We start from the raw sequence: 18,967 nt of genomic DNA on the forward strand, positions 1-18,967 counted from the left end.
TTTGCCCCTTTCTCCTCTCCACGCTTTTTCACGGCTCACCCTGTCCCTGCTGAGACACCGAGCCACTGCAGTGGGATTGGGGTTGCAGCCGTCCCTAGTATCAGCTTGTGAGTGGTCCCCATCAGCCTGCGTCCCCTGAAGCAGCAGTGGAGTATGTCACCCCTATCCCTGATAAGCGTTGGCCTCTACCCTGGTAGATGTAGGGTCAGATCCGAGGGTGGAGTTCCCAAAAAAAAGCTGGGCAGTTACATGGACCCAGCTGTGGCTTATCTGTTCTGTGCACAGAGCAGAGGCCAGCTGCACCTTGCCGTGCCGCTTTTTGCTAGTGAGGGCAAGACCTTCACTAGGTCTTCACAAGGGCTTTCTTTGCTGGTGTCACCAAAACCTACAAGACTTTCAGCCAGCATGACCATCCCGGCTGAGCAAAATGAATTCACTTCCTCCGTGCAAACACTGGTGGTTTAAGCTGTAGAATATACTTCAGTGTTTAGAGTAGTGTAATTTTTTTTAAAGCTATTTTAGGCTTTTTTTTGTGAGCTAAACTTCAGTTGAACTCCATTTTCTGATTCTGATGAGTAAGGAGGAGCAGAGCTGGGGGAAGAGGAGGCGAGGGTGCCTGTGGGCTGCGGCGGAGGGAGTGCTGCTCGCTCCTGGGACCACTTCCCTCCTCCCGCCCCCCTCTTTGCCGACGGGGGTATGGTGCTGGCTGCTAGCAATGCTTGTCACAGCCCACACCATCTCCCCAGGACCCTGAGTGTCTTGCTTCAGGGCAGGTGGCCGGAGAGCTTTGACTGCGGGTAGATGATACCCACAGTCATACATCTGCGACAAGGTTAGCATTCCTGAACAACAGCCCCCGTGTTCAGGTTGGGCTGGTGTAAAGGGATACAGTTCTCTCTGTATGTATGCACATCACACAGCCTTTAACACGGACTTCTCAATATGCCAGTGTTTTGATTTTTATATTGAAAGTGGTTTTATGACCACAATGTGTGTAGACTGCGATGTGTAACCACAGCTTTGCTGACATGACAGCAGGAGCCCACAACCTTCAGCGGGGCCAGAGCCCCGCACCTGGCCCTGGGTGGTGCTTTTGTGTCCTTTGCAGTCGTGCTCGCAAATAGGGGCCCAGTCTGAATTTGGTAAGAATATCGTTTAGGAGTTGGAAATGTTTGGGTTTCATCCTCCATCTTCAAAAGCAGGCACCCCAGAGAACTTGCTTCTGTTGATAAGGCACAAGGCGATGTGCAGAGCCTGAACCGATCCATCGCTGCTTGACTCCCTACGCTCAGCTGTAAATTTGGTTCAGGCTGCTCTTCCTGCCTTAAGCTCTGAGTGTTCCTCCTCTTCTCCCTGCCACAGCGGGAGGTCCTGTGTGGCTTGCCCGCGGTGCGGAGCATGCCTGATTGGTGCTTTCTGTCCCCTGGAGTATGTGGCAGGAGAAGGAGCAGGGACACAGGCTGTATCTCCCTTGTGCACCTCCCAGCCTGGAGCAGCCCCAGCCCAATTTGAGGTGCCCTGCAGCGGGTGGGAGATGTCACGCCTCTCCCTCTGCTCTGCGTCTGACCTCTGAGCCGGTTTTGTGGCGGAGCCTGGGACTCACAGCCTTCTCCAGGAACCGAGTCTGATAAATGAGGTGAAAGATGCTGGTTTCACTTGGGGAGCTGTTTTGAGGGCTGTTCTCAGCAGAGAAGCCTGGGGTGAGCTCTGCTCTCAGAGCTGAGCTCAAAATCCCTCTAAAGCCTGAACTATCCAGGCTTGGTGCAGTCAGCTGCCTCTCCCATCCTGCTTTGGCGGCGCACGAGCAGCGGCACAAAGGAGTGCTGGGAAGGTCAGTCCGGGCTAACACCTTGTGCTGTGGCTGTGGTGGGACACGTGGCTGTGGGACAGTCACAGTAGGGGCCTGGGAGCATTTAGCATACCGAGACGAGGAGCACTGCCTGCGCACCGAGGAGCGGGGAGATAAAAGCTTTGGGACCTCTTAGTAAAAAAGAGGTGAATCTGACCTCTCTTATACCCTGTGTGTATATATATATATATGTATTATACCCTATCTTTATATGTAGGGTATAGGAACTGTAGGAATGCTCGCAGGGCTGCCGTGGGCGCAGAGAGGGTCAGAAGGGAATAACCTGATGAGCTTTATTACTGCTCTTACCTTCTGCAAGTGCTGGATTAAGGCAAAGTCCTCCTTCCTGCAATAAAGCAGGATAAGGCTGATGGGGCTCTTCAGCCTCTCCCGTGGGATACGTGAGCTCCAGAGACGCCTCCATGGGTGACCAGAAACCCCAGGCACGGCCCTTGAATACCCTTGAATTCGAAACCACATCAGCAACTTGAAAGTTGATGTTTTTATAGTTCTTATCAGGGCCACAGCCTTCACTGGGGGCAAAGCCTGCGGTCAGGTAGCCTGAAATACTCTGTAATTATGTTGGGCAATAAAGCATTTAGTGAAAGTGCCTGAGCTGACGCAGCCGGTGCCACACCTTGTTTGGAGAGCTTAAAATGAACTTTTTCGTTCAGAACAGAAGCAAATTGCATCTCCAGGAGGTTAACAGTGTTGAATGTCAGAAGGGAGAAGGTCATAAAGGCAACACCTCTGCCTCCTGGCTCTGTCCCTGTCCCCCAGCATCGCTGCCACCCCCCTCCCTGGGCTAGCAGATGCTCCCTTTCTCTTGTCTGTCTTTATTTTCTGGCACGTTAATCAACCTGAAACCACCAGCAAAGCAGCCGGACAGATTCCTCCCCACCCCAAGGGCACAGAGCCCATCCTGGGGTACTTGTCCCTCCTGCTCCCAGGAGCCGATGGCTTCTGGGGCACCCATGAGTTCTGTGAGCCTGGGGAAGGGAAGGGGCTTGGGGTGCTCTCACCAGTGGCCAGGAGTAAGGATCGTACAAAAAGCAGCTCTCCGTCTTTTCCAGATGAAATTTCCTTTAGCAGACAACAGTCAGGACAGGATTGGGTGCTTTCCGGCTTTGCTTTTTTTTTTTTTTTTTTGGGTTTTTTTTGTTTTTCATTTTTCCTTTGGGGGAGCTGTTGTTTATCAGTTACCATGCCAAATTGTTCCAGATTTTATTTATGTTCCTTCAGTGACCTGTTTCTAAATTTAGTCACCTCGCGCAGCCGTGTGATGGGGTGTCTGGGTAGGCCCGTGCTGGAAATAGCTTCCTGGGGCATGTGATGGGTGCTGCAGCTGGAGGAGCTCCAGGGAAGGGGGAGAGCTGGTGCTCCTCTGGCAAAGGTCAGGTTTTCAGTCACCTCTGCCCTGCTACCAGGGCACAAAAGCTGCTTTTTCTGCCCCAAACCACCACTGGAGCTGCTCTCATGGCTCTTTTCGACTCGGGTAGGGCAGCACTTTGCCCATCTCTGCATCACTGAGGCTGGGTGATGCAGACACGAGGTTCAGGAGCACGCAGGGTGCTGAGTGCCGGGCTCTTGCTCCCAGTTGGCGGAGAGACCCTTGGGCTGAAACCAGTGCGTGAATCTGATGGGATTTGTTTGCTCTAGCTGGTGTCTTGGGTAGGTGCAGGCACGCAGATGCCGCTCTGCCTTGCCCTCGTCTTCTGCTATCACTCAGTGGCACGTGGGAAGTGGGCAGGGGTGAGAGCGTGATGGGAGGACGTGTCTGGGACTTTGCTCTGCTGGTCTCTCCCCTTCCCCATGCCTGTAGATGCCTCTCCAAGTAGACAGTTTAACTTGAATTTGGCCTGGGACGCTTCTGGCCTCTTCAGGCAGTGATGGATAAGTACCACAAAGTTGCACCATGTCTGTTGAAGGGCTTTTTTGTGGGGGGGTTCCTTTGTTTTCTTAACACCCATCTGCAGAGGGGAACAGGAGCAGAGGGGGTATCTGGCTCGCTAAGGGCATGGGAGAGCTGGCATGGGAGTATCCACATAGTGCTGGTGTCGCTGAGGGATGGGGAAAAATTGGAGAGGAGGCAGAAAAAGAAAAAAGCCATTGTTGGTTGAGGGTTGGACAACACGGCTTACACTGGGACTTGGGTCTCAGGCCATTTAGACCATGGAAAAGTGTATTTGATTAGAGGGCAAAAATATTTTTCAGGAAATATTGTCAGTATTTAGAGGACAGTCTCCTGCCCTGGAGGGAGGGAAACTAGAGCCTGAAGACCAGGCTGGGGCTCGTTGCTCAGAGGTTTCAGTAGGCGAGCCAGGCGAGGGGTGTCACCTGTGTCCTGTCCTGAGTACTGCTGCAGAGGGAGGGGGGGCTCTGGGGACGGTCTCATGCCAAAAGAAGCAATCCAGGTGGATGGGAAGTGGGATAATGGTGTAATTGGAATAGTGGGAGAGCTTTAGTGTTCTCCTGTCCAAGGCAGGTGGGTGCCTTCGGCAGTGGCTGTGTAGGGCTGGGGTGCCAGGGAGGAGGCAGCTCTGCCCCCGGGGGATTTCTCTCTCTGCTGTGGCAATAGAGCTGAGACCCCAGTAACCTCGAGTGAGGAGCTGTTTGGGTTGCAGGTAATGACCCTCTCGCCTCTCTTCTTTCCATTTTCCTAGTCGTGGGACATCTTCTTCCGCAATGCCAATGCCGGAGCTGCTCCAGGCACTGCTTACCAAAGCCCCCCTCCACTGAGTACCAGCCTTTCCACGCTGTCCCAAGCCCAGTTCCTGGTTCAAGCACAGCCCAACGTAGATAAACTGGTGGAGGACCATCTCGCAGTGCAATCTCTCATCAGGGCATATCAGGTAAGGAGATGAGCTTTGTGCCGAGGAGGAGCATGTCCTCCGTGGAGGAGCATGTGGTGGCTGAGGTGGGCTGGGGTTAGTGCGGCTGATGCACGTGTTTTGCATGATGAGCATGCAGGATGAGTGCTGGACTGACTGGTTTTTAACAGGAGCTGCTGATCCCTTAGGGCAGTAGCTCAGCTGATGCTTTGATGGACAATGGGAAGATTAAAGCTATTGTCACCCAAATAGAGCAATTAGGTTTGCAGGGAGGGGGAGATCTTCTCTGAGCAGGGTGGTTTGCTGGCTGCTGGAATGATGCTGCTGTGCTGTGGGCTTCTGCCTTGCTCAGCAGTGGTGTGGGACCCCCATCCTGCTTCCCCCATGTTGCTGAGAGAACTTCTGAGGTCCTAAAATAAAAGTTCAGGAAATATTTCCTTGCGATTTGCAACTGGGAAGAGGGCTGTGGTGCCGCTGGGCTGCAACTCAGATTTGCCGCTGGGCAACTTTGATGCTGCCAAAGTCAGCCTGTTGGGAGAAACAAGGAAGGAAACATCCTCTGGCTGGGGGAGGCCAGCCAATATTTTAACTTGAGAGGACATTTAAATGTGTTTCTACATCTGTGTTATCCTTTCACCTTTGGTTGCACTCTGGTTTGTCAAGTGTGGGAGCTTTAATTGGGGCTGTGGTGCGAAGTTAACAAACCCAGCTGCTGTGGAGGTGTGACCATGGTCTTCTCACCTATTCCTGCAAAGAAGCACCCACTGCAGGTCGTGTTCCTGCTCAGATAAAATCCAGATTGGAAAATCCAATGTACAAGGCCACAGGTTAAGGCAAGAACTGCAGCACTGGGCAAGTCCAAAGGTCTGCCCAGCTTTGACCCTGCTCTCCGTCTTGAAGAAAGTGCCCCTACCCTGCCCTGCCTGTCTCTGCAGCCGATGTGCCAATGTCAACATTGGGGCACTGCCCTGCTTTTCTTTAAGAGGAGGAAGCTGGGACATGTTTGTGAGGACCTGCGTCTTCCCTCGTGACTGAGTTCATCGGAGGTGACTACCTGGCCAGCTCTCTCCAGCTCGGGTGGATCCTGGCAGGCCGTTTCTAAAGGCTGTGCAGCTCTTGCTGGGGGAACATGTGGGCAGACGCCAAGTTCAAACAAGTGGTGACTGATGTCGTTGGAGGCAGCAACTCCAAGTCAGCAATATGAAGACAAAATCCACAACCTCTTCTGCGTTCCCGTCACTTCCTCAGTCTCAGAATGGCAGTGCTGAGAGGTGATAGCTCTTGGATGTATTTTTCTAAGCTGCCTGCAGTGAGAAATCCACCTCCCTTCCTACCCCAGTATCACTGTAGGGCTTTAGCTACAGTGGGGTGTCCAGGTGTGGAAGTTCAGCACAGTGTAGGTACAAAAGAGTAGGAAGGCAGGAGGAAACCCCACCTGTGATGGGTAACCTACTTAAAACACCAGGCAATTAATTTCTTAATTGGATTGAGCTGGATTGTCCCTGTAATTGTAGGTGAGCAGTGACCCTGCACTGCTGCGGCAGTAGTGATGGCTTCTTAATTGTAGCCGTGGTTGCATCTCCAAGTCATTATTTCTTTTTGAAGCATAGAATGCTAAAGATGCTCTGGTTCCCACCCCCCTGCCCTGGGCAGGGACACCTCCCACCAGCCCAGGTTGCTCCAAGCCCCGGCCAACCTGGCCTTGAACCCCTCCAGGGATGGGGCAGCCACAGCTTCTCTGGGCAACCTGGGCCAGGGGCTCACCCCCCTCACAGCAAACAATTTCTTCCTCACATCTAATCTAAATCTCCCCCCTTTCAGTGTAAAACCCTTCCCCCTCGTCCCGTGGCTCCCCTCCCTGATCCAGAGTCCCTCCCCAGCTTTCCTGGAGCCCCTTTAGGGACTGGAAGGGGCTCCAAGGTCTCCCCGGAGCCTTCTCTTCTCCAGGCTGAACCCCCCCAGCTCTCTCAGCCTGTCCTCCCAGCAGAGGGGCTCCAGCCCTCCCAGCACCTCCGGGGCCTCCTCTGGCCCCGCTCCAACAGCTCCGTGTCCTTCTGCTGTTGGTGGCCCCAGAGCGGGGTGTCTGTCTCCCCCGAGCGGAGCAGAGGGGCAGAATCCCCCCCTCGCCCTGCTGCCCATGCTGCTGGGGATGCAGCCCAGGCTGCGGGGGGTTTCTGGGCTGTGAGTGCACATTGCTGGGTCATAATCATTTTTTTCATCCACCAGTATCCCCAAGTCCTTCTCGTCAGGGCTGCTCTCAATCCATTCTTCCCCCAGCTCGTGCTCTGCCGGGGGTTGCCTAGGCCTAGGTGCAGGACCCTGCACTTGGCCTGGTTGAACTTCATGAGGTTCGCACAGGCCCACCTCTCCAGCCTGTCCAGGTCCCTCTGGATGGCATCCCTTCCCTCCAGCATATCAACCGCCCCATGCAGCTTGGTGTTGTTGGCAAACTTGCTGAGGGTGCACTCAATCCCACTGTCCACGTCACCGACAAAGATGTTAAACAGCACTGGTCCCAGTACTGACCCCTGAGGAACGCCACTCGTCACTGGTCACCTCTTGGACATTGACCTGTTGACCGCAGTTCTTTGTGTGCAGCTGTCCAGCCAACTCCTTACCCACAGAGTGGCCCATCCATCAATTCATGTCTCTCCAATTTAGAGACAGGAATGTCATGCGGGACAGTGTCAAGTGTTTCACACAAGTCCAGGTAGATGCCATCAGTCTCTCTTCCCTTACAATGCTGTAACCCTGTCATAGAAGGCCATCAATTTCTCAGGCACAGTTTGCCCTCAGTGAAGCCATGTTGGCTGTCACCAGTCACCTCTCTGTTTCCCATGTGCCTTAGCATGGTTTCTGGGAGGATCTGCTCCACAATCTTGCTGGGCACAGAGGTGAGACTGACCAGCCTATAGTTCCACAGGTCTTCCTTTTTTCCCTTTTTAAAAATGGAGGGTATGTTTCCCCTTTTCCAGTCACTTGGGACCTTCACGGGACTGCCATGACTTATCAAATACAACAGATAGGGGCTTGGCAACTTCATCCTCCATTTCCCTCAGGATCCTTGGATGCATCTCATCAGGATGCATTAACTTGTGCACGTTTAGTTTCCTTATATGGTCTTGAACCTGATCTATGGTGGGTGGTACTTCGTTGTCCCAGTCCCTGCCTTTAGATTCCGTGAATTGGGTGGCGTGGCTAGAGCACTCGCTGGTGAAGACCGAGGTGACAAAGTCCTTAGTCCCTCAGCCTTCTCCATGTCAGTTATAGCCAGGTCTCCCGTTTCACTCATCAGGGGGTTACAGTTTCTTTCATCTTCCTTTGTTGTCCTGTGTACCTGGAGAAACCCCTTCTGTTATTTTTCACATCCCTGGCCAAGTTCAGCTCCAGCTGTGCCTTGGCTTTCCTGATCCCCCCTCCCTGCACTCCCCTCTTGGGCCATATCCCTATCACTTCCCCAGGATGTGTATCCCTGTCTACACTGCCTATGCGTTTTGGTTTTGCGTTTAAGTTTGGCTAAGAAGTCTTGACTGAGCCAAGCTGGCCTCCTGCCTCCCCTGCCCAACTCCCTGCACGTCGGGACTGAGAGCTCTTGTGCCCTAAGAAAAATATCTTTCAGTATCTCTCAGCTCCGGTTTGCTCCCTTGCCTCTGAGGGCAGTTTCCCAAGGGATCCCATGCACTAGCGCCCTAAACAGCCGAAGGTTTGCTTTTCTGAGGTTTAGGGTCCTGACTGGTTTTCACCCACCCTGTACCTGTCACGACTGAGAATTTGACCAGGGCACGATTGCTGTAGCCCAGGCTACCTCCAGTCTTCACCTCTGTGATAAGTTCTTCCTCATTAGTGAGCCACAGGTCCGCCAGTGCCTCTCATCTGGTCAGGCCCTCCGTCGCCTGTGCTAGGAAGTTGTCCTCAATGCACTCCAGTAGTTTCCTGGGCCGTGCGTAGTTCGCTGTGCTGCTTTTACAGCAGATGACCGGGTGGTTGAAGTCCTGTATCAGGGTCGGGGCCTGCCAGCGTGGTGCTTCCTGCAAATACCTGCTGTGCTCTTGTTTTGGGTTGGGGGAAGACAATCTGCCTGACTTTGTTGCACGTGGAGAATAATGAGCAGCATGGCTCCTATGGGGGAAAAGACCTTCTCCTCGCTTCCACACTCATTTGAGGATTTGCTGTGTACCTGCAAACCGCAGAGTAGACCCCAAAGCCACCAGACCCCCAAGCTCTAAGCTACTTGCCCGACAAAGTGGCCTCCTGGTCGTGCTGAAAGCATCTTGGCCATGGGGAACAGCGGGGTGAGCTTGCGTCCTGCCGACTGCTAAATGATGGGCTGGCCCCCGTGCTTTGTTGCAAGGCAGACAAGCAAATTGTTCCCAGACAATGCTGGCCCAGAAAAAGGGCTTTCCGTGTGGCCACCAGTGCTCAGGCACATCGTCATCTGGCCCTGCAGAGAGCACGGAGGGAGATCGGTGCTTTCTTAGCAGTTTGCCTCAATGTCAATGGCTGATTTCAGGCTCTTTGGCTGGTAAGACCACAAAAATCCTTTCCTAAAATCTCCTTGGGGTACTCTGAATAGGAATGCTTTTCTGGTAAATAAGGTCAGATCAGTATGTCTGGTTTGTACCAGAGGTTTAGTAATCCCCTCGTATATGATTTTTCTAACTGGTAACAGATTTGATGGCCAAGGAGTATCGTTTTCACAGGGTAAAGAAGGCACCATGCTCTCTACCGTGGCAGTAGTGTTTCCTGCCCTGCTCCCACCATGGCTGAGCCTGAAGCTTCGAGAGCAGGAGCTGTGAAGAAATAAACTGGCTTGCCAATTGGACAGTGCTGGCTGCTGAAATGAATGGAGTTTGCCCAGCGAGATGTGGTGGGGTCTGTCTGCGGGCACCTTCTCCTGTGAAGGCGAAAAGCAGAACTCCTCATTACCTTTCGTTATTCTCTGGGGCTCCTGATGCAGATTCAAACCCAGCGTGGTGACGCTTGGCCTGACTGCTGCTGCCGGGAGCCGGCTTGGTGCCAAAGCTCTTTGGTATTTCCACACCTGCCCCTTCCCAGAAGGGTGCTCCAAGCCCTGCTGTAGGCTTCTGTCTCCCAAACGTTGCTGTGAGCTGCTGACCTCTAATAGCACAGACAGGCAGATGTTCCTCGGTCAAGTTTCTCTGCCTTTCAGAAGCTACTGCTGCTGGTGGCAATGCTTGTTTTCTCTGCCACGTTGGCAGGGGAGCACCTAGATCTTCCAAAATCTGGAAAATTGCCTCTTCACTTGCCATGATGCTTAGGAGGAAACCATCAGTGTGGAGTTACTGCATCTGTAGAGAGGAGGTGCTCAGGTTGGACACCAGGCAGGTGGTGGGAGACCCTTGGACCGCGGCTCTGGAAGGTCTCTGCTGTGAAGGAGATCGCTCTCCCCCTGCTCGCCCTGCCGAAGCCTGGCTTCAGACAGAGCAGAGTGGTCCTGGCAGCTGGTGGCACTCACACCTCTACGTGCTGTAGCTGAAAGTAAACACAACTTCTCCAGGCTTTAGTTGGCAGCCAGAAATTGGGGTGGCTCTGCCGAAAATGTAAAGAGGGCAACTGTGCATGACTTGGGTGTTTTGTTTTTTTTTTAAGGAATGTCTCTTCAATTAACTTGTTTTAATGACTAATCTGTGTTATTGCTTCCAGGTCAGGGGTCATCACATTGCAAAGCTTGATCCTCTCGGCATTAGTTGTGTAAATTTTGATGATGCGCCAGTAACTGTTTCTCCAAACGTCGGTGAGAATTACTCTGCAAATTAATTCTAATGTAATTTAACTTTTTTACCCCTCCCCTCTTTTGTTTTTCTCCCTTTCCCCCCTCCCTCTTGGTGCCTGTTCTCCTTTCCATTCCTGGCCCATTTCATAGATACGAGGGCATCATGTAGCACAACTCGACCCACTGGGCATCTTGGATGCAGATCTGGACTCCTCCCTTCCAGCCGATATTATCACATCCACAGACAAACTGGGTGAGGGCTTTGAGAGCAGTTAGTGCTGCATTGCTTGAGCTCCTCTCTCTTTCACAGCTTTATAGGTAGATTGCTTCACCAGAAAGGGGGGAAAGGTCTTAAGTTTCCTTAGTAATGATCACTCTAAATTTATAGTCAACCGGCTGCTGTGGAGCAGTTCTGCCCCCCTCCGGCTGTCACCGTGAATGAGTCTTATGCCAAAACCCTATTGCCCGGCTCATGTTTCGCCTCCATCCGATGCCAATTAATTATGTCACTGAACTCGCTCATCCAGGGGTGGAAGCAATTGGAGAATCTTCTGGAAATGCGAAGCAGAGAGGTTTTGTGTTGGTGAGAGCTGGAGGTCTGTTCCCTCAGCTCCAGTGCTGCTTTTGGGGACCCCAAGAGCTGGGGGGAATGGGCTGGCTTCATCTCTGTGGGGCTGAAAAGCGCCTCTTGGCGTGCTCCTGCGGCGATGCCCTGCCCTCATTCACTCCCAGCTTGCTGCAGCGTCTGTAAATCCCTTAATTTCCCCCCTTTTGCCAAGACTGAGCTATAAGTCCCTGCTGGTGATCATAACAAGGAAGCTTTGGGATGTGTTCCCATCCGAGTAGAGAGGTGGAAATCCCAATGCTTTTGAGTGAAAAATGCATGAGTGTTGCACAGAAGTGTGTGTGGTGCCTAGGACTTGAAATCCTAATCTGTAAGTGCTTAAACTCAGCGCCTCTCAACGTGCTTTAGATTTGATCTCTGTGTTACGCTGCCATTCTTCTAGCTAGAACAAGGTCGCGGCGCTGAGCTCTTTCACCTTGCTGGTGCTTTCCAAGGGTTGTTACCCTGGCACTACGAGCGCTCGAGAGGCATGCTTCTAACTTAGAGTAGAGCAGCAGTAATGATTACTAACCTTGCACAACTGAAACAGCTGATCAGAACGTATGGTGCATGTAAATGATCTTGATTCCTTGTTCAGCTGCCAGTGCAGGGACACCAGCCCTGGACCTGGTGGACCTTCATACAGGACAACGTGTACTGGGAATGGTAGGGAAGGATTAGGTTTTGGTTGTCCCAACTTGCTGGATGATGGGGAATCTGCTTCACCCGGAGGTCTGGACTTCGGACATGCTTGTCTGGAGGACCAAGCCCTGGCTGTGCCTTGGGAGCCGGCTGGCTCTGGGTTTGAGCAAGCCCTGTGCCTGGGAGGTTTTGATGGGAAGAGGTGGGGAGATGATGGCCAGGAACCCAGGTGCAGGAGAGGGCACAAGTGCTCTTGGTGGGCCCTGCGAGGGGAGCAGGGAGGCCTTTCTGGTGACTTTGAAGCCACTCCCAGTGGCTGGGGAGAGGAAAGGGTGAGGAGAGCCTTTTCTAGCTCAGGGATTTTGGCCTCTATTATGGGCACTACGGTCCTGCTGAAGCCGAGCAGCTGAAGCCCTGTGCCTAGTGGACATGTTTCCCTTTTGAGAGGAGAGCTGGATCTGCCCGAAATCCAGAGCTGATGGCTGCAAGTGGTTGCAGTGACTGCTCTCCCTCCTGAGGAGAGGGAGCTGGGTGTGGGGACCAGAGTTACCATGCCACTCAGTAAGTCACAGACTCACAGGGTGGTTTGTGTTGGAAGGGACCTTCAGGGGTCACCTAGTCCAAGCCCCCCACCACCAGCAGGGACGCCTTCCACTAGACCAGGCTGCTCAAAGCCCCCTCCAGCCTGACTTTGAACACTTCTAATGATGGAGCATCCACAGCTTCTCTGGACAGCCTGCTCCCGTGTCTCACCACCCTCACCATAAAACATTTCTTCCTTCTGTCCAATCTAGACCTACCCTCTTTCACCTTAATCCCCTTGCCCCATCTCCTGTCGCTACAGGCCCTGGTAAAAAGTCTCTCTGCACCTTTTTTATCAGCCCCCTTTAAATACCGCAGTAAGGTCTCCCTGGAGCCTTCTCTTCTCCAGGCCGAACACCACCAACTCTCTCGACCTTTCTGCTCAGCAGAGCTTTTCCAGCCCCGGGATTATTTTTGTGGCCTCCTCTGGACCCGCTCCAACAGGTCCATGTCTTTCTTGTGCTGGGGACCCCAGAGCTGGACACGGTGCTCCAGGCGGGGTCTCAGAAGAATCGAGAAGTGGGGCAGAAGCACCTCCCTTGACCTGCTGGCTGCACTTCTTTGAATGCAGCCCAGGCTACGTTTGGCTTTCTGGGCTGCAAGCGCGCAGTGCCAGCTCATGTCCAGTTTTTCATCCACCAGCATCTCCAAGTCCTTCTTTTCAGGGTTACTCTCCATCCATCCATCCCCAGGTCTGTGCTGGGACTGGGGATTGCCCCGACCCATGCACTTGGCCTTGTTGAACTTCATGAACTTCAAAGGGGCCCCTCCTCCAGCCTGTCCAGGTCCCTCTGGATTGCATCCCTTCCCTCCAGCATATCAACTGCACCACTCAGCGTGGTGTCACCTGCACCAAGGGCTGACGGTGCCCTCAAACCCACTATCTATGCCGTACTGGTCCCAGTACAGACCCTGGAGGGATACTGCTCCTTCCTGGTTTCTGCTTTGGCATTGAACTCAGAGGACTGCTTCAGTGGGGATGGTCAGTTCAGAGGGCTTTTCTTCTGCTTTGACCACGTGGTTCCTCTGAAGCAAGGTGTGCTCCAGCAGCATCTTTGCTTCAGAGGATGAAGAGCCCAAGGGCTCAAAGTGATCCAAGAGCAGGTCTTCCCTTGGAGCCCTGACTGCAGAGCTGGCCTGACAGCATCGTCACAGCTGTAACAGAATCCGGGTAATGTAGTATAAGCTCCATTTCTCCTGCTCCCCCAGGGTGAGTGGTCACGAGCCCAGCAGTGTGACCCAGCCTGGCTTGCCACGGTGGAAAGCGTTCAGGCATGGCTAGTCCCGAGGCATCAGTTGGAAGAGAATCTCAGCCCGTGATCTCTGTGTCTGAGCCAGGCCTGAAGTGAAATTTCTCTTTCTTTGTGGCTTTCGTACTAACATATTTGTCATTGTGGTTCCTGGTGTTGATTTAATTACCAGGAATCCATGAATTGGTAGGAAATAATGAGTCCTGGGAACAAGCTCTGCTGGGATCAGCCGATAGCTCATGCTGGGGTTGTGTCCTGTGGTGGGACCCCAGACTGAAATGGCTGTGCCTAGTCAAAGGAGGCTTTATTATCTTGCTCTAAGTATTATTTATACTGAGTAGACTTTCCCTGGTATCCTCATCCTGGAAAACCTCATCAGGTCAATCTTAAAATACAACTTGGCGATCATAGCTTGCAAACAGCGCTCAGCAGGAGGGGAGGAGAGCAGAGCTGGTGCAGTGTGGGCAGAGCGTTGGCTGAGTCCAAGATCGGGTGTTGCCTGCTTGTGGCAGGGAAAGCCAATTTCTAAGCAGATCCTGCTGGCTTTTTTTTTGCTTTGAAAGAGTCTTTCTTAACACTTGACAGAGCAGTTAATAACAAGAGTAGTTTTGAAACTTGGAAACAATCTTGTTTCGTCTTTCTGAGCAGTGAAATCCTAAAAGGTCAACTTTTGTGGTGTGAGCTCTGCCACAAGCAGCTTAAACTGTGGCCGGGCAGTGCTGTAATTCAAAGGAGTTGCATGGTTAATCTCAGAAATCGATCTTTCTTCTCAATTGCCTTTTGTTTAGCAACTGGTTTGGACCTGGTTTGGAAGCTCTCGTTAGATTAAGCAGTGTGAGCTTTGGAGAAAATGTAAGGGGAGGAAAGCCTGCCTGGGGGTACTTGGTCTGACGAGTGGTGGGGCCGGAGCCACCAAATTCCTCTTAATCTTGTCTTTTCTTTTTAAAAACCAAAATAATCTCATCCTGGTCCTCTACTGCAGCTGGTCTGGCGTGGTAAGTGTTGTAAAACAAGGACAAGATGACTGCAGAACTTGATGTGACCTGTCCAAGAAAATAATACCTTAGCACACTGAAATCCAGGTTGTGCGTGGAAGGCGGTGTGTGTCTGAGCATCCGTCTGTCTGTCTGTCTCTCTGTGGAAGCCAGCTGCTCCTGCCTCTTGCCCAGGGAAATTGATGGAAATCGTCTTCCAGCTCAGGAAGAGCCAGGCGAGCCCCTGCGGGGAGATGGGCCGGGAACACTGCCGCCTCCCCTCTCCCCAGCTTGGGACCTTGCTAACCAAACATCCCACCTAAATGTATGACTTTTCCCTGATAACCAAAAGAAGAAGTGTTTCCAAAGCCTTTCTTGTAACCCAGGTGAGATTGAGGCACTCGGGTCACCTAACCTAGCTGGGGAGCGCGCTCCGGTGACGCACGCTGCCTGCCGCTCCGGCAGCCCTGCCTGCATCCGGCACGGCGTCCTGGCGCTCCTGCCTGCACCGAGCATACTCGAGAAATAATGGCATCGTGCGTGCCTGCCTCACTGTTGGGCTTCCTCATTAACGGCCTGCTCGTTAATACCCTGGTTCCCGTTCTGCCTGTGCATGGGCAGCAGTGGTGCCTCCTTGGGGCTGACCCTGAAATCCTCCCCGTAGTGATGAGCAGAGCAAAACCCTCCGGGAGCAGATGTTGGTGGGAGGCAGCTCCCTGCTCTGCAGAGGATAACGCTCCCCTTGATGCAGTGTGATGGGATGATGCCTTTTGGTCGTAGCAGGTGAAGATGCCACGCTGGGCTGTCTCCCGTCTGAGGCGTGCGCGTGAGAGGAGATCTCAAACCATGCAGCTCAACTGCTACCCAGTGATGTCCCCTGTTCCCCTCCCTACTCCTCCCTCCTCTCGCCGGACTTTCCACCAGATTTTCTTTTCCGACTAGTGCTTAGTCATCCTCCATCCCAGCCCTTTTGCCTCTGATGGTTTTTGACTGTATTTTAAATACTGTATTTTTTTGACTTGTGCTTTCCATGACTAGTTTTCACGGTTCCAGGTGTTTTTTTTTTACTAACTTTGACTGCGTCTCTCTATCTTCTCCCTTTCTGCACCCCCTTCCCTGCCCACCCCAGATCTTGCAGTGTTCAAGGAGCGGCTGAGAGTGTTAACAGTAGGAGGTATGCAATTAATGAGCCTTTAACCCTCTGGAGTGCAGGACTCTCTTTGAATAGGTTATTCTGGGCATGAACCAAACTGGTAAAGCGGTCCTTTCCAATCTTGCACCACTCTTGAGTTTTGTAATGTGTTTATTTTTAATTTGTCCCACTAAAAGTCTTGATGTAGGCGCTTGGTTAGTGATGCTTCACCTGTAGAGATCCCCAATTTAGAGCCTCGCTGGCCTTTTCCATACTGTGTGTTTGCATGCCTAGCTTACTAGAATACATGTTTTTTGTGAACGTTAGTTTTAGGAGGCCTCAATCTCCCCGATTGGTTCGAATCTCCTAAAAATCCAAGCTGTCTTCTCCTGACTCTGCCCTGGTTTTGTCCCAGTGAAAATTTGGCAGCTCCTCCCTCGCTTTCCCCCGCCATGTGATCATACTGCTGCCTATAAATACTCAGCACTGTCAAAAAAGCTGGCAGGCTGCAGCAAAGCAGAAGCAGAGATGCTTAGAGCCTTGAAAACTCCTTGTAAAATCTGATACCCCACAAAGTGTGCCTGAGCCTTCAAACCGGTGTGGCAGAGCGAGCCGAAGCCTTCTGCCGCGGGGCTGGGAGCCACAGCAAATTACCGAGGCTTCCCTGAAACCTCCAGCAGGCAGCTTAACTGGGATGCTCTGTACTAATGCCGCCTCTCTCCAGGACTTCGGTATGGAAGGGAACCACAGAGAAGTCCTGGAGATGCGGGGAGAGACCCTCAACACCTGCCAGCTGTGGTTCGGTGCTCCCAGGCATGGCTCTGGGGCTGAGCTCCCCAGGGTCTGGCTTAATTCCTTCCCTGGGGACTAGCAGCGTCCAGCAGGGTGATGTGGGCAACGGAGGGGATGGACATCGGTGGCAACCGGGAAAACCTCTGCTCCGGGCTTGCTGTGGATGTTCCCAGCCTCCGGCAAGTGCCATCCTTGAGGCTGCACAGGGATGAGCTGTGGCCAGCCCTGTCTCCAGCTCATCCTCCATTCCTGACCAGAGTGTGAGGGATCGACTCTTTTAAGATTAAATTCAAAGATGGCTTGGTCTGGAGGGGCCAATTTTTGCCTCCCTTTGCCCGGGGAAAGGTGGTTTGCACAACCCTGCAGTGTTTAGGGGTGGCATCCCCCATACCCTGCCTAAACGAGACCCCAGCTGGGGCGTTGGGCTGGTTTGGAGAGAGCTGGGAGGAGCGGGGGTAACACTGCCTCCTCTGTGGCTCCTGCCCTGGCTTAGAGAACACCTCAAAACCTGGCTCTGTTGGGAGTGGGCAGCTCCCCTCACTCCCCCCGTTCCAGCCAAGCTCCTGCTTCAAAAGGATCTTGAGACTCCCTGGCTCTGCTTCTGTCTTGCTGCATCATTCAGCCAGTTCATGGTCCCTCCTCCTCCGTGCCTCAGTTTCCCCAAAGACAACCATGAGCTTCAGTGGGCGCTGAGGCACCTCTGATGGCTTTGGGGTACCGCAGAGCCACTGCGGGCCCTGGCAGGGACGTGCTGATGCTGTAACAGCAGCAGGCAGCAGCGGGGCTCATCGGCAGCTCTAAAACCCGACCTTCGGCTCCCAGCCCTGCTCAGCACCTTCTCCAGGGGCACCCAGCTATCCCCAGCCCTGCGTGCCATAAGTAGGAGCCGTCTATGAACCACAGGGTGCCAGCACCCAAAAAGGAGAGGGTTTGCTGAGCAGAGCTAGGCAAAACCCCGACTTCAAAGGCTGGTAATTGGGCGAGGGGGTATCTGGGCAGCAAAACCTTGGAGGGGCCGGCTGGCTGCCCCGATCCCGGGCTGAGCTATTCAGGAGAGTCCGTTGCAGAGCCCTGATGTCATTTTCTCTCTCGCTTCTCTTTCTCTCCCTCTTTGGGGTTTGTCTGTTTTAACCATTTCCTTCTCCACTTTGGCTCTTCATTTTTAATTCCCATCACGTGGTGACACCTCCGTTGTGCTCAGTGACTCCTCAATTCCTCTGTTTCTTTTCTCTCCCCTCTGTTATAATTTGTGGTGTATTTTTTGCGTTCCTGGGGCTTCAAACTTCCTGACTCTCACCCTGGATTTTAATTACCAATTTACATGCATATATATATTGCTTTGTGTTTCATTTCCTGTGCTACCTTTCATAATAACCTTGTTGTTCTGTGCTTAATGTCTTTTTGTTTAATTACGGCTTGGTTTTTATCCATATAAACCTCCTTCATGCTTATTTTTGGTTTTATGCTGCTTTTTTTTGTCCCTTCCCCACCTCTCCCAACCGCACCCGGTCCCTGTGTGACGGTGTCGCCCCGTCCTCCTTCCTTCCTTCTCTCTCTTGCTTTCGCTTGTCCCACCCATGAAAAATCCTGCAGGCTTTTACGGGCTGGATGAATCTGACCTCGACAAGGTCTTCCACTTGCCCACAACCACTTTCATCGGTGGAAATGAATCGGCTCTTCCGCTCCGGGAAATCATCCGTCGGCTGGAGGTGAGGAAGGCAGGGAGGGCTGTGCGAGACCTGTTTGCAGCCTGGGGCAGGGGCAGAGCAGTTGCTTTTTGGAGGTCTTGGGCCCTGCTGCTGGCCGCAGCCTGCGCCAACCTGCAGATTTTAAGCTTTTCAGGTTGGGAGCTGCTCCTTGGCGCTTGCCCCACTCGTAGCAGCTGCCCCATGTTAACCTGGTCATCTCTGATCACCTCCAGCTTCACGCTGCATTGGGGCAACACGTTTGGTCCACCCAAGGTGGAGCAAACCCCAGGCAACTAAACGTTGCATTTTTGGAAACCTCTCCATCTATATTTTCCAGTTTAAAGCAGGAAACAGTGCTGGGAGAGCAAAGGAGCAGGCTGGAGGCAGGTGGTACTCCCCTCCATAGTGCTGCTGTCCTGCACGGTGGCCCCTTGGAGGGTCTCGGTGCAGGAGCAGCTCCAACCTGGGGCTGGGGCTTCCAGCTCTTGCAGCCAGTTCCCCTTTCCTGACACATTTCATACCCTGCTCTGCCTGATCTGAGAATGCAGATGCCTCCCAGGCACGCTGTAGGCTTGCTCGGGTTGTCTCTGCCAAGACAGGTTGACCTTGGGAGAAGCAAAGCTGCATCAACATCTTAGATATGCTGCAAGAACAGGCTCCTTGTTTGTTGGGGGAGGTCGTTTTGCTGATTCTCTCCCTGCCATATGAAGTGGGTTTGTGGACCTGGTCACAGCTGATGCCACTGAGGGAAAATCTCCCCTGCAAGGTGGATGGTGGATGTAAAGGACTCAAGGGTCTGATCCTGGGCCCCTCAGGAAAAGGGAATTAAACATTTTGATGCTGGGTCACGTGCAGGGTCTGAGGTCCTCTGCGGCATCCCCTCTCCCGG

The 18,967-nt window shown here is 52.9% G+C and overlaps 1 protein-coding gene across 10 annotated transcripts in view; it reads left to right on the forward strand.

The window, feature by feature from the left end:
• The window catches only part of OGDH (oxoglutarate dehydrogenase), a 34,773-nt gene that overhangs the window by 5,207 nt on the left and 10,599 nt on the right, over window positions 1-18,967 (forward strand). For 7 of the 10 annotated variants that reach the window (XR_008469903.1, XM_054224827.1, XM_054224828.1 and 4 more), the window contains 4 exons: window positions 4,513-4,701; window positions 10,565-10,667; window positions 15,596-15,640; window positions 17,984-18,099. Coding sequence is in view for 9 of the 10 variants with exons in the window: in XM_054224827.1 (XP_054080802.1) it covers window positions 4,513-4,701; window positions 10,565-10,667; window positions 15,596-15,640; window positions 17,984-18,099 (453 nt within the window). In the remaining variant the exon portion in view is untranslated. Of the gene's footprint in view, window positions 1-4,512; window positions 4,702-10,344; window positions 10,436-10,564; window positions 10,668-15,595; window positions 15,641-17,983; window positions 18,100-18,967 lie in introns of all 10 variants that reach the window. The other 3 variants (XM_054224833.1, XM_054224835.1, XM_054224834.1) reach the window with 3 other exon arrangements.

This window comes from Rissa tridactyla, chromosome 20 (assembly GCF_028500815.1).
Source record: "Rissa tridactyla isolate bRisTri1 chromosome 20, bRisTri1.patW.cur.20221130, whole genome shotgun sequence".
In the NCBI taxonomy this organism is placed as follows: Eukaryota; Metazoa; Chordata; class Aves; order Charadriiformes; family Laridae; genus Rissa; species Rissa tridactyla.